The sequence below is a fragment of the Schistocerca americana genome, chromosome 1 (genome assembly GCF_021461395.2).
Source record: "Schistocerca americana isolate TAMUIC-IGC-003095 chromosome 1, iqSchAmer2.1, whole genome shotgun sequence".
Lineage (NCBI taxonomy): Eukaryota > Metazoa > Arthropoda > Insecta > Orthoptera > Acrididae > Schistocerca > Schistocerca americana.
The window spans coordinates 252902728-252918395 of record NC_060119.1 but is presented as its reverse complement, the minus strand read 5'-3'; the positions used below and the strand labels follow the sequence as shown (position 1 = coordinate 252918395).

The 15668-nt window shown below is 40.7% G+C and overlaps 1 protein-coding gene across 5 annotated transcripts in view; it reads left to right on the top strand.

Annotated features, from left to right (window-relative positions):
- Nucleotides 1-15668, top strand: part of LOC124556554 — a 39666-nt gene that overhangs the window by 8212 nt on the left and 15786 nt on the right. For 2 of the 5 annotated variants that reach the window (XM_047130612.1, XM_047130548.1), the window contains exon 2: nucleotides 7635-7830. The exons of the other annotated variants lie outside the window; for them this stretch is intronic. In XM_047130612.1, coding sequence (XP_046986568.1) covers nucleotides 7828-7830 — 3 coding nt within the window. In that variant the 5' untranslated portion in view covers nucleotides 7635-7827. The remainder of the gene's footprint in view (nucleotides 1-7634; nucleotides 7831-15668) is intronic. 5 annotated transcript variants of the gene reach the window in all.

The following is a 15668-nucleotide window of genomic DNA, read 5'->3' as shown; positions in this document are numbered from 1 at the left end:
GACAATCCACTCACTGTAGTGGAGACTATTGATTCTTAGGATTGGTTTTTGAAGCCTGATTGACTTGACTACCTCATCTTTGTCAGCTTAAGCGGAAGTGCTGGCAGCACCCCAATGCCCTCCGCATCGCTCTACACTGCTGCCGCTCTACAGAGCCCTTTTTCAGTGCCACCTTGACTATGGGAGTCTGGTTTACAGTTCGGCGGTGCCCTGAGCATTGGATTTACTCGACCCAGTGCACCACTGTGGTGTTCGCCTAGCGACGGGAGCTTTTAGAAAGAGTCTGGTGACCAGTGTCCTTGGTGGAGGCCGGAGTCCCTCCATTGCGGATCCTACTTGCACAACTGCTCGCCAGTTATGTTGCACACATTCGTAGTTCTCCTGAGCATCCGAATTACCGTCTCCTTTGTCCACCTGCGGCAGTTCATCTCCCGTATTGGCGGCCCAGGTCAGGGCTAGAGATTGCGGTTCGCGTGCAATCACTTGTGTCTGAACTGAAGTCCTTCCCTTTACCACCTCTATGTGAGGTCCATTCACATACACCTCCATGGTGTTCACCTCGGCTGAAGCTTCGCCTGGACTTTTTGCATGGCCCTAAGGACTCCGTTAACTGCGCCGCTCTCTGCTGTCACTTTCTCTTGATTCTTGACGTGTTCGGAGAGTCTGAAGTTGTTTACACCGATGGCTCGATGGCTGTTGGTAATGTTGGCTTTGCCTATGTCCACAGAGGCCATACTGAACAGCATTCCTTGCCCACTGACTGCAGTGTATTCAGTGCAGAGCTTGTGGCTGTATCTATTGCACTTCAGTACATCCGTTCCTGTTCTGGTGAGTCATTTCTTGTCTGTTCTGACTCCCTGAGCAGCTTACAAGCTATCAACCAGTGCTACCCTCACCATCCTTTGGCAGTGGCCATCCAGGAGTTCCTGTATGCCCTGGAACAGTCCAGTGGTGTTTGTGTGAACCCCACGACAAATCGGAATTCCAGGCAACAAACTTGTTGACAGCCTGGGCAAACAGGCTATGCAGAAACTGCTTCCTTTCATAGGCATCTCTGAAACTGACCTGCATTCTGTCTTACACGTCAAGGTTTTTCACCTTTGGGAGATAGAATGGCATAACAGTATGCACAACAAACTGCGTGTTATTAAGGAGACTGTGAATGTGTGGAAGTCTTCCCCGCGGGCTTCTCGCAGGGAATTAGTTGTCCTTTGTCAGTTCCGCATAGGCCATATGTGGGTACCACATGGTTACCTCTTCCGCTGCGAGGACCCACCTCAGTGTCGCTGTGGCTCACCGGTGACCGGTGATCCACCTCTTGCTGGACTGCCCACTTTAGCCGCTCTGCGATGGACTTTAAACTTTCATAGCAATCTACTTTCAGTCTTGGGCAACAATGCATCAACAGCAGGTTTAGTTTTACGTTTTATCCATGAGGGTGGGTTTTATTATTTGATCTAAGTTTTAGCGCACATCCTTTGTCCTATCCTCCACCCAAGTGCTTTTAGGGTGGGGGTTTTAATGTTTTGCAGAGAGGCTGGCTTCTCCTTTTTATTCTCATGGTCAGCCAGCCTTGGTAATCTGCTTTCTTGTTTTAATCTCTTCTACCTCTTTCTTGCATCTGTCTGTGGTTTTCTTGTCCTCTTTTGTTCTTTGTAGTGTTTCTTGCCTTTCTGTCGTTCTTGTCGTATTTCCTTCCTTTCAGTATTGTGCTCTATGTCTCGTTTGTTTTCTTCTTTCCTCTGTATGGTTGTTTTAACTGGAGTAATGGACCGATGACTAAGCAGTTTGGTCCCTTCCCCCACCCACCGCTTTAAACAAACCAACCAACCAACCAGAATGGCATGGACAGTTTTCACCTTGGTACTGAATGATAGCCCTTTTAAAATAAGGAGACGTGTACAGTGCCCACCAAATTGGTGTTAAATTACATCATTTGTGATAAATGTTTATATATTATCTGGTTATTTAAAAACAAATGTAATATTATGAAGAAATATGAAGTGGGATGGCCGTGTTAAATTGGCAGTAGGGGAAGCAAATGGAGAACTTGAGATATTTGTGGGAAACTACAATGCATCTGGTAAGGATCAAGACACATCGGGACCTATCATAACGTATAGTCTTATAGAACACATCAAAGGAATTCATGTACCTTTGTGCTACTAGGATCTTACAGATTTTTATGGTTCACACAGAAGTGTAATTTAAATTATTGGGAAACTTAAATGAGTATTGTCGAAAGGAATGTGATATTATTCTTGCAAAACAGTGTTGGGTAAATAAGGAGAACTGGTAGTTTTACAAATCCATGCAGAATGGAAAATGACACATTCTAAGCAAGAATCCTCTGGCACGCTGTGTGCTTTCTCTCCTTTCTCTTGCGTAGTGTATAAGTCTTTTCTTATTTTTTTCTGACCTTATCCCATCTCTCTATGGGCTCGCATGTTATGGATTTGTCAATTTTAATAGTAGAGGGTGGCTGCATGTCCTTCCTGTCACCACACCTTCCCTCTCAGTAAAAAATTTGGTTCCCCAACTGTCTGTGTCGAGTGTTATTCCGTGTGGTACTGTGTGAATATTTTTAAATGTTTACGAATTGTATAACTGAGCCAGGATGTGGGTGCTAGCCTGGAATTTACCTTGTCAGATGTGGGGAAACCACCAGTCCTTGTTGTTAATATGGTGACGGCTATGAAATGGGCCCATCATGGTCAGTTTTTTTTTTTAATAAACACTATATGAAAGAATCATTTTACAAACACTAATGCACTGAATTTAAAATAAAAAAAAGTTTTTTTATTTATAAGATAATAAATATGTAATAGAACTACTGTAATACTTATTTACTTTGAACACATTACTGCACTGAAATTGTGCAGAAGTTTTTACACACACACACACACACACACACACACACACACACACACACACACACACACATCTGAGAAATTTATCAATGAAGTAGAAGGAGTTGGCTACCAATAAATCCTTTAGGCTTCTCTTAAGCTTTTTATGGATGCTGGCAAGTTATTGAAAATGCGTGTTCCTGAATAATGCACATCTTTTTGTACAAGACTAAGTGATTTTAAATCCTTGTGAAGATTATTCTTATTTCTAGTATTGATTCCATGAATTGAGCTGTTGGTTTGAAAAAGTTATATATTTTTAATGACAAATTTCATTAAGGAATAAATATATTGGGAAGCAGTAGTTAGTATCCCTAGTTCCCTAAACAGGCTTCTGCAGGATGTTCTTGAGTTCACACCACATATAATTCTTACTGTGTGTTTTTGTGCCTGGAAAACTTTAGCTTGGCTTGATGAATTACCCCAAAAAATAATCCCGTATGACATGGAATGAAAGTAATCATAATATGCCAGCTTTTTCATTTTTATATCCCCTATGTATGACACAATTTGCATTGCAACTAGAGATTTGTTAAGACACTTCAGCAGTTTTGTGGTGTGCTCCTCCCAGTTGAATTTATTATCAAGCTGTAATCACAAGAATTTATCACTGTGCACTTATTCTATCTGCTTGTCATCATATGTTAGACACATACTCGTGGGACACCCCTTACAAGTTCTGAACTGCATGTAGTGTGTTTTTTCAAAGTTTAGTGACAAAGAATTGGCTAGGAACCAGTGATTAATGTCCACAAATATTTTATTAGCCGATCTTTTTACAACTACACTTGATTTGCTATTTATTGCAATGTTTGTATCATTGGCAAACAAAACGAACTTGGCATCTGATAATGTTACTGATGAAAGGTCATTGATATGCGCAAGAAAAAGTAAGGGCCCTAAAATGGAACCTTGTGGGACCCTACATGTAATTAGTTCCCAGTTGGATGATGCCTGCCAGAGATATAAGATTTGAACCATTTTGCAGCATTTCCTGTTACACCATAATATTCTAGTTTACTTAAAAGGATATTGTGATTTACACATTCAAATGCCTTTGACAGATCACAAAATTTTTTGTCTAATGAATTAAGTAAATTTTCACTGTAAGTGTAGATAGCCTTCTCAATATCAGAACCCTTTAGAAAACCGAACTGTGACTTTGACAGCATGTTATGTGAGATAAGATGGTTATAAAGCTGATTGTACATTACTTCTTCTAAAATTTTTGAGAATCCTGGCAAAAGTGAAATTGGACGGAAATTTGATGCTATTTCTTTATCTCCCTTCTTAAACAGTGGCTAAACTTCAGCATATTTCAACCATTCAGGAAATATTCCACTGATAAACGACTGGTTCCACAGATAGCTTAATATGTTAATTAACTCAGAATCACATTCTTTAATTAACTTTGTTGATATTTCCTCATACACACTAGAGGTTTTTGATTTTAAAGATTTTATGATGGGAATTATTTTGGCTTGGGTAGTGAGGGTCAAATTCATATTATGGAAATTACTTGAAATGTCTGGTCTGAGTATTCCATAGCAGCGTCTATGGAACCTGACAACCCCATCTTTTCAGTAACGGTTATAAAATGTTTGTTAAAAAGTTCTGCAACAATATACACATCTGTCACCAAAGTATCATTTAATGCTATTTGCCCCTCTTCATGTCTGGTTCTACCAGTCTCCTCCTTCACTATATCCCATATTGTCTTTATTTTGTTATCTGATATGACTATCTTTTCCTTGTGATATATTTGCTTTGATGTCCGTATTACAGTCTTTAATATTTTGCAGTATTTCTTATAGTGTGCTATAGCATCAACATCAGAACTGTTTTGGATTCACAGATACAGTTTTCTTTTTGTTTTACAAGGTGCCCCTATTCCTCGAGTAATCCATGGCTTCTTTGTAGACTTTGCTCTAACCATGGTTAGTTTTGGGAGAAAACAGTGTTCAAATAAGGTAAACACTTTATTAGCAAAAGTGTTATATTTTTCATTCATTGTCTGAAGGGAATGGCAGCCCATTCTTCCTCAAGAACCAAAACCAGTGAAGATAGTGGTGTCGGACAGTGGGGTCTAGAGTGAAGTCAACAATCTCAATCATCCTGAAGGTGTTCCTTTGGGTTCAGGTTAGAACTCTGGGCGGTCCATTCCAGGAATGTTATTGTCCACAAACCATTGCTTCAAAGATCTCACTTTATGACAGTGCATTGTTATGCTGATATGAACAATCATTGTTTTCAAACTGCTCCTCTACTGTACACAGCACACAGTGCTGTAAAAGCATTCGCATCCTTTAGCATTTTCGTAAGTCCTTTAAGGGGACCACACCCAAATCACAAAAGCACCCTCATACCATAACATCACCTTCATACCATAACATCATCTTCTCAATATCTCTCTGTTGGCACTACACATGACGGTCAGTAATGTTCTCCCGTCATTTGCCAAGCCCAAACCCTTCTGTCAAATTGTCCCAGGGTATAGTACGATTCATAACTGCAAATGACTCGTTTCCAGTCATATGTTGCCCAATGCCATCAAACTTTACACCACCTCAAGCATTGCCTAGTATTGACTACAGAATTGCGTGGCTTATGAGGAGCTGCTCAAACATTGTACTCTAATCTATTTAACATCCTGCACACAGTCAGTACACTAGCTGGACTGGTGGTAGCAATGTGGAGCTCATGACTGATTCCTTCTGCTAACTTAATACGATTTTTTACAACCACCCTCTGCAATGCTCAGGGCCTCTGTTCATCAGTACATGAGGTCTGCCTGGTCTTGATTTAACTGTGCTTGTTCCTTCGCATTTTCACTTCACAATCACATCACTAACAGTTGATCTGGGCAGCTTCAGAAGGGTCTTTTTATGATCCTGAATGACTTGTTACTGAGATGACATACAATGACTAGCCTACATTTGAAGTTGCTGGACTCTTCTGACAAACCCATTCTGCTGTTACTATTTTTTTACTGTCATCATGATACTCCGTACCTCCTTTTATATTGATGAGTCTATTTCTCGTGACATCTAATGGTTAATTCCACATTACATAGTGGCATCCATATACTTTTGATCTGATAATGTGTACTGTACGATGTCCAGATCTATGACTGTACCACCTTGATGTTTAGAAGAAACCACATTATAATTGCCCAGTCACAAACAAGGAGAATTGTGCTCATATCCACTAGCTTGTGTAAATTTTACAGTCTACATCATTTCTGGAGCAGCAGTGGTGTGTATTGGTCAAAGAAAAAATCAGTAATTGAATAAGTTGATGCAAAGAGACATATGAGACAGAGAAGCCTTCAACTCCTCCTGTCCGGCTTTGGAGAGATAACTGTTGAAGATCCAGACCTCTGAGATCAGTTTGACTAGTTGCATGTGCAGCTCTGTATCTCAGAGTGACATTCTCAAGAATACCTCTTCCATTAACCCGTAAATGAACAACTCACACTCAGTAATTTATTGCTTACCAACTTTAGAAGCCAGTAAAATAAATCAGATTTTTGCAGTTAGTTAGCCACTTTCATATTCTATGGATCATTTTGTATGATAAATAATAATAATGTGAAACGAGTCATTTTACATTCATATGACAAATTAATTTGTAAATATGGCTGCATGCTGACATTTAAAAAGTTATTGTGTTAAATATACAGATGTGAGTTAAGATTCCTGCCCACCATCTTTTAGATATTACAATAATAGAAATTCTTCTACAGAATAGGATCGTTGAGGAGAAACTTTTTCAGATTTTACTTTGCTGTCTTTCAGACATTTTATATCGCTGTGAAGGTGATCAAAAATGTTAGTTGTAGCATAGTGCACCCCTTTTTGTGCTAAAGACAGTAGACCTGATACACGGTAATCACTACTGTAGGTACAGGTAAAGATAATAGTAAATTCAGACCCAAGAAATTCTACCATAAAGTATTGCAGCTACAAGTATTATGAACTGCTTCAGAAATCACTATTTCATGTATGAAACTACAGCTTTTTTGTTGAGCAAATAAGACAGTTCATTGAGTTGTCACTTGTAATATTACAATGACTATGGCAGGGGGCAGCTTTAGAATTCATGCGAGAAACTAAGACCAGTGTGCCAGTGCATATTGGAAATTGATTTCTGAGCATGAGATAATCATGTATGAATAAGCTGAAGTCTTCGCAGGAACACTCATTTACCCAGTTATAGGACCAAGGAGGGACTAATAGTGTGTGAAGTAAGAAACATTGTTTTGTTTGAATACTGAATTTGCAATAAATTGGTAAAGTCAGTAGTATCAGTCAATACTTTTGGCATGACACCATGGCAGAATAAGAGGGGTTTATTTTATTGACCATACAGTTATCATGTTTCTTTATTGTATTTTTCATAAGTTAGGGACAGACATTAAAGTTTTAAGATCAAGACTTCAGAACAGATATCTTTCAGTGAACCAACTAGAATGCTAAACAAGAATGAATGCATGTTTAAACCCAGGTCATATGAAACACTCATTAAAATAGTGTAGACTATCAGCTTCTATGGTGTTATAGCTATAAATTAAATTACTCTCAAATTCAAACAGTAAAACTGCTTTTTAAAATGAATCCAGTGGCTGCTGTAAGAATTTGCGTACTGTTCTCATTGCATATTGAAATAATATTCCATGGGAAATGGACACAGGATAAACTGAAATACTGTTTTTCCCCCTTGCAGCTTCCCCTTTCTGCAAGAAAACAATGGGTGGTTTATATCTCTGACAAACTCATTGTAACTATCACAAAATGGCACTGCATTGATGTTGATTTGATACAGGTGGGACATAAAACATCCATACCACAATTCTTCTCATGCAAATCGTGGTGACGTTCGTCATAAATTGTGATCACTAAACCGGGTCTTGGTTGGGATGGTAAGTAAGTTCTACTTCTATGTAATGCCGTCTTCGAATGACTTGTGATTTGTCCTGTTCTGCTTGCCACTTGGTCATGATTCTCTGAGCCAGGCAGCTATAAAATTCTTTATTTGGAAGCTTAGCATAAAGATATAACCTGTTAGAAATTCTAAATGTTAGAAGGTAAAAGACTTTTGTAACATTGCTACACATTAGAAATTGCCTCCTTTGCCAGCTGTCAGCCATCTCATTATTGGTTATATTTCTACAGCTTTTAACCCAGGCTAGTACTGTTGTCTGACTGTGGTTACCAAATTCTATAAGTTCTTCTGTTGTTTATAATTTCAATAATGAAATGCTTTTCTGTCTTGTACCAGTTCCTAACTTCTTGTGCTTTCACTACATACATCATAACTGTACATCTACATACTTACTCTGCAAGTCACTGTACAGTGCATGGCAGAGGGTACCATGTACCATCCTGTTCCATTCGCAGGTAGACTGATGGAAAAATGACTCTGTGAAAACATCTTTACGAACCCTAATTTCTCTTATCTTACCTTCATGGTCCTTATATAAAATGTATGTAGGCTATGGTAGAATCGTTCTGCAGTGCGCCTCAAATGAGGGCTCGCTAAATTTCTGCAATTGTGCCTTCCAAAAAGTGTCTTCTTCACTCCAGAGATTCCCGTTCGAGTTGTACAAAGCATCTCCCTAACATTTTCATGCTGACTGAATCTACAGGACGGATCTGGCAGCAGACCTCTGAATTGCTTTGATGTTTTCCTTCAATCCAATCTGATTTGGATCCCAAATACTCTTAACAGTACTCAAGAATGGGTCACACTAGCACTCCACATGCCGCCTTCTCTATGGATGAGCCACTCTTTCCCAAAATTCTCCCAATAAAACAAAGCCGAACATTCGCCTTCCTTACAAGCAACCTGATGTGTTCATTCCATTTTGTATTGCTTTGCAACGTTACGTGTAGATATTTAATCAGTGTGACAGTATCTAGCAGCAACCTCCTGATGCTGTATTCAATTATAGTGGGATTGTTTTTGCTATTCATCCACATTAACTTATAGTCTAAATTTTGAGCAAGCTGCCATCCATCACAAAAACTAAAAATTCTATCTAAGTCATCTTGTATACTACAGTCACTCAACAATGACACCTTCTTGTATGTTATGCTGTGACCCAGTCTTCGGACAGAACATTATTAGTCTTTAACAAAAGTAAGGATAAGTAGCATGGAACTGCTGTTGAGTGTTGCTTTGACAGTCCATGGGTCGATAGCTGCCACTGTGGTGACAAGTGGGTCACAGTAACAACACGCCAGTGCATTGCGCAGCGAGGATAGCAGAGTTCAGCAGTAAGCGGTGCTGCACAGTGGTAACTGTCTAGTAAGTGAGGCGTTACCGCCACACCGCTGTGAGTTTCTTGTTATGCCAATGTAAGTAAGTGCCGGGTGTTAGCGAAATAAATGGGAACTGGAGGCTTGTAAATAAGCCTAGATTTTGAGGCAGAGGACACTTTTCATTGCTGGAAGCCAGAAGTACTACCACACCAGAGTTATGCCAGAGCAAGATGACTGGGCACTGCCAGAGGCAGCCACGGATTCGAAACCAGGCTGCACCTGCCACTAGCATGAAGTCCTTCAAGGGACTTGGTGTCACAGCCCTGCCACCTGTATCTGCCGTACCTGCACTGAGCTTCTAGTGGGACCTGGCACCACAGTGCCAGCTGCTTTCCAAGGGCAGCTGGTTGAGTCCTACACACAGCAGAATCACGCCACCATGGCTGCGGTGGAAACAAGGTGCCATTCCCCAAGCAGAACACTCACAGCACAACGCATAGCAGTCTGCAGCTCATGGTCTAGTGGCTAGTGCTGCTGCCTCTGGATCACGGGGTCCCAGGTTCGATTCCCGGCTGGGTTGGAGATTTTCTCTGCCCGGTGACTGGGTGTTTGTGTTATCCTCATCAGTTCATCATTATTGTCATTATCATTCATGGCAGTGTCTAGATTGGACTGTGTAAAAATTGAGACATTGTATGGGCACTGATGACTGCGCAGTTGAGCGCCCAAAGGTCATCATCACAACACACAGCGCTGCTTGACATCAACAGCCGTATCCTCCAAAGGCTGCTGGTCTAAACAGTGTTTGCCTGAGGGCCCAAGACCAGTTACCACCACTCACTCATCCCCCAGCAAGTCCACAATGTATTGTGTGAGCCACAGCCCGTAGTATCATCAGTGTGAGAATGACTTTGTTCTTGTATGATGATAAATCATGGTAATTACATGACGGTTACATTTACTGGGGGTGCTGGCTGACTTACTGCAGTTCAAGGGGAATTCTAGAGATGAGTGTTTGGTGCCTGTGTGTTGTACTCAGTATAATTTATTTGGGCACTCTGCCCTTTGTTCTGAATCAGTAACAGTGAAGAGTCATGGTGACTTATCATTAGACAGAAGAGGTAGATTGATAGAGCACTCTGAGACTACCTTTTTAATCTACGTTAGTATTGTTGTTTCTCTTGTTTTTCTGAGTTGTGAAAATGAGTAAAGTTGAGGCAGAGGCAAATTGAGACACATGTGTCACCCATGAGAAGGCTTTACAGTGGTTAGTGAATAGGTAGCTCAGTTGAGAGTGGATAATATGGTTTCTAATAATGAACTGACCGAGAAAAATCACGAAATAGAATTGTTCTGGTCTCAGGCTGTGAGGGTTGTTCTGGCTATTGCTAACCTTGTTTCTCCTTCCTCTGGTAGTGCATCTTAAGTCATGTTAGCTTTTGTAGAAGATCTCAAGGCATCGGCTAATGTAAGTGGTTAGTTGGGTAAGCAGTTATTGCAGATTGTAGTGTTGGATTTGGGGAGGGGGGGGGGGGGGGGCAAAGTTGTTTGCAAGTTGCACAGAAGCATTAAGCAATGTGTAGACTTTTGATCAACTTAGACATAGGTTTTTGATAAGATGGGTATGGTGTCCAGAAGGCGTAATGAGGCAGTGGAGGACTCAGTGGATAAGTTTAGAAGGTTGAATTTTCACATCTATGAATTGTCGCAGAATGAAGAGGTGAAGAAATTGGTACTTCAGGAGACCAAGCAATGGGCTCTCGATGCTTTTGTGAGAGGTTTAGCAACAGAGATGTCTAGGAGAGTATGCCTAAGGACCTCCATGCATACAAGGAGATCAGTAGATTGCAAGGGCGAGGGATCGAAGATATGTATTTGCATTGAATATATATAAAGTGTTTGAATTGTGGACAAACAGGGTATGCAGAGGCAGTTCAACCAGCCATGAAGGAGCATTGGAAATAAGATGTGGACAACAATTTAATGGGAATGGTATAAGGGGAGGTGTAGGTCATCGATAGGGATATAGGGGGTGAGGTACAGGTGGTCCAGGAGAAGGAAGGGTCTGTTAAATTTTAGGAGGGAACCACAGAGCTGCTGACATGAGTTCCCGGCAAAAATAATTCAGTAAGAACAAATGCAGAGGGGGTAGTGATGTACAACCATTGAGGTCAAATGTTGATCTGCCATGAGGAGTGTCTAGTATACAAAACAATCCAGCTAAATTGTGAGCACTGATATTAAGGCTCGATTTGCATGTTTGTGTGTCAGGAAACACCGGAAGGTCACTATTGGTGAATGTGGATCCTGAAACGCGAGTTGACATGTTAATGTGTTATAGAATCTCTGCAGCAAAGTGAGATACTGGATACAGCATGTGGTTTGAGAAACATAGTACTGTACATGTACAAGAGAGGGATTAAGGCAAAGTAGTACCTGTCAGTATTTATAATTTTGGAGCTGAAGAAGTTAAGTTGTTAAAGGAAACATTATTGACTACCCTGGAGGTTCTGAATGAGCAAACATGGGGTGTTGGCTATGATGAGGCACAGGATGTTGCTGGGACTGCACTTCATGAGAAATTTTAAAGGGGCAGAGAAGAGACAGATGAGGACCTGTTGCTAGAATTTCAGGATTTGTTTTTTCCACAGCAGCCATTGTCTGCTACATCAGTAAAACAGCACATGACACTGAATGGGAATGAAGCACTGGTGTATCAGAGGCCTTACAGAAAACCACAGTTGTCACAATACTTTTGGAGGAAATTATAAATCAACAGTTGGCTGATTGAATTATAGAAGAGAGAGTAGTAGCCCCTTGGACGCAGAAATTGTGATTGTGCCCAAGAAGTCTATGGATGGCTCAAAGAAGTATTGGTTTTGTTGCAATTATCACCATTTGAATAGTGAGACTGCGACAGATGCCTACAAATTCCAAATAACACATAAGTGATACGTAACTAATGGCAAATCCAATACTTCTCAACAGTGGACTTAAGGAATTTTCAGTCTGTCTTCCAAAGCAACTTGTAACAGATGGTAAAAAGTTACTCAGGAGAACAGACTGAAAATGGCATTTTTGGTCTCTTGTGGACACTTACAAATATATAAGGATGCCCTTCGGATTGTAACATTTGCCAGCAACATTCCAACAATTGTGTATGGTGTGCTGAAAGGATTCAATCCGCATCAATGTCTCATATATCTTGATGATATAATCGTCTTTTCGAGGGATATACAATGTCGTAGACAACATCTGAGGGAATTGTTTAGGAGATTGCAAGCAGCCCTTTTGACACGGAGCACAGAAAAATGTCACTTAGTGCTGGAGGAGGTTGACTATCTGGGCCATATCATTAGGAAGGAAGTGAGAAGACAATCCAAGGTTAATATAAGTGATGCAAGAGTTTCCGGTACCACTAACAACCAAGGAATTGCAAACTTTTTTGTCTCACAAATTATTATAGGAAGTTTGTGAAGGAGTTTTGTGTATATTGCCAGACCGCTTATGCAGTTATTGAAGAAGGGAGTTAAGTGTGTTGGAGGAATGCCAGAGTAATTTGTCATATTAAAAGATACGTCAACATTTAAAAGATACATCAACATTCAGTCCGGTGTTGATGCTCCCAAACTTTTGAAATGAGTTCATATTATTATGTGATATGCCAAATCATTCTCTTGGGTATATTTTGAACCAGGAAGGTTCAATTTACGATGAATCGTGCCGCTTTGAAGCACATACTGGTTTTGAAGGGCCGTTCTAGTAGATTGATGAGGTGAACATTAAAACTCTTTGAATTTCAGTGCAAAGTAATCCTCAAACCAGTGAAGAAACACCGAAATTCAGGTGGGTTAAGCAGAAAAATAGCTATAGCACAGGCAATACGTCACAGCCTTAGGAGATGGCAAGCAGCCCCGAGTGCCAATGAAGAGTGTAAACAGTATGGCAAGTAACAGCAGTAATCATTTAGTTTCATTTGGGTGGATGTGTTAGGTCCATTCAGCCGAACACCACAGGTGATAATTTTGTGCTGACCATGCAAGACCATTTTTCTTTTCATATTGAGATAGTGCCAATTCCAAACCAATGGGCAGTTGCACAAGCATTGTGAATAGGTGGATATTGAAGTTTGGGGTGCCAGGGACAATATTTATAGACCAAGGGACAAGCCTAATTTCAGAACTGATGAAAGAAATGTATCTGTTACTAATGGTGAAAAAAATTGAGAAACAGTCCACTTCATCCGCAAGCTAATGGAAGGACTGAACAAGCACTAGTATACACTTGGGAAGATGCTTGGTTGTTGTGTAAACGCACACCATTCAGATTGGGACACACAACTGTCCTTAATAGTACAGTACACACTACCACAGGATTGTCGCCATTTGAGGTGGTACATGAAAAAAAGATGACATTGCCATTTGACATGATTAGCCAGGAAGAAGGCAGGAAAGTGGAGACAGTACGGGAGTTTGCTAGAACAGTGAGGGAAGTGTGGAGAAGGGTGCAGCATTGGAGGAGGAGGAAGAAGTGATGATTGACTCAGTATAAAAATAAAGTAGGTCAATGGATGATATCTAACCCATATACCCTGAAGGGAAAGACAAAGAAATTGTAATATGGTGCCAGGGCACATGTCGAGTAATTGAAACTACATCACCAGTAAATGTGAAGCTGCAGTTGCTAACAAGGAAAACAGTTGTGCATGTTGGGTGTCTACGACCATTCAAAGATTTCCATGATAGGTATTGTTAAAAGTGAGGAGGGAGGCAAAAGAGAAGAAACAGAAACATGAGTGATAGGAGAGATAGGTCCAGAAACCTCATGCTCATTACACATTCAGACCAAGGAATTAATTGATATGTGGTGTGGTTTTGTGATTTATGAATATTTTTCCTTTGTTTATAGGGTGTTAATGTTGTTTCATGTACTTTATATGTTTATGTTAAGGTAGGTTTTATCATGTGTTGAGGCATTCTGTTTGAATACAGCGGGCTTCTGGGAGGAGGGGAGGTGAGGGAGGTGATATTGGTTCTTGACCTCAGGTCTCCATGTGAGAGTGGGGCTAAAGAAGCAGTAGTCTGGCTTAGTGATGCTATACCTCTTTGGTGGAGGTGAGTGAAGGTGCTATAGGATCATCCAGAAGAGTTTTGTTTTCCAGGTTACCACACATGGTGTTACCCAGCCACAGGTCATCATTGGGTTTAGTGTTTAATGTTTGGGAGTTGCAGAACGAAATTGAGGTTGAAGGAAGTGTATTCAGGGATACAAGCTAGCAGTTAGCAGTGGAAATCTGAAAGAGATCTCAAAGAAACACAAGAATTTGCTTGGGGCACATTTATGATTAAAGGAACAGACGCAGGAGATGATCACAGTGGTACTGCATGACTCCAGGAGAGAGGAGGGGGGGATGGATAGACGCTGGAGGTGGAATATACATTAAAGACCATCCTCCGGGACAACAGAAGTTAGTGACTTAATCAAGTTGAACAAAAAAGCAGAAGCCATAAAGGGGTTAGCAGAGGCAAATAAAGTAACTGTGGAGTGACAGTCCGTGCAGATTAACTTGGAGAGTGGCATGTTAAACAACAACTGCACATTTTGGCAACTGACTAAGGAAATTGTAGATAACATCAGGGCCTTGGCTAGCAATCTGAACCAGGGTTTGGAAGCAGTACAATCTTGAACACAAGTGCTAGATGCAAGACTAAAGATGGTATGGTGTGGCTATTGCAATCACTAGGGGATAGTAAAAACCATCACTTTCTGTAACAACACCTGGGAACCTATTTGGGACTGTTAATTAAGCAGATGATAGAGCAAATGTTGCAACATGTGGGACAGTATCAGGAAGGTAGGCATCAGGTATCTGTGACTGTGAATGTTGCAGTTCCTAGTGCCGTGGTGATTCTATTTTTTGTTCTGCCTAGCTGTTATAAATTTGAAATGGTGAGCTGTGTGGAAGCCTGACCCAGGGGTAATCCAAGTTCCCATAGACTGGGTACCCCGAGTGACAGACGTAAGATAGATTTATAGAGTCAGGGATTAACACAGTAATTTCTGAGTAATTAAGATAGCTGATTTATTATAGGTTATTTGCTTTAGAGATTAAAGGTAGAAGTAATTACAGTACCGGGTCGGGGTAAGACCTGAGAGACCGGGTCTTGTCCATAGGGGAGGGAAGCATAGGGCTTCATTCCAGACTTTAGACAGAAAATTATTAAACTTCCTGGCAGATTAAAACTGTGTGCTGGACCGAAACCCAAGCTTGGGTAGCGCGGTTGGTAGAGCACTTGCCCGCAAAAGGCAAGGTCCCGAGTTTGAGTCTCGGTCCGGCACACAGTTTTAATCTGCCAGGAAGTTTCATATCAGCGCACACTCCGCTGCAGAATGAAATTCTCATTCAGAAAATTATTAGACTTAAGAAAAGTAAGGAGAAGTGGAAGCACATTAGAGCATTGTGTTAAGATCCACACTCCGCTGCAGAATGAAATTC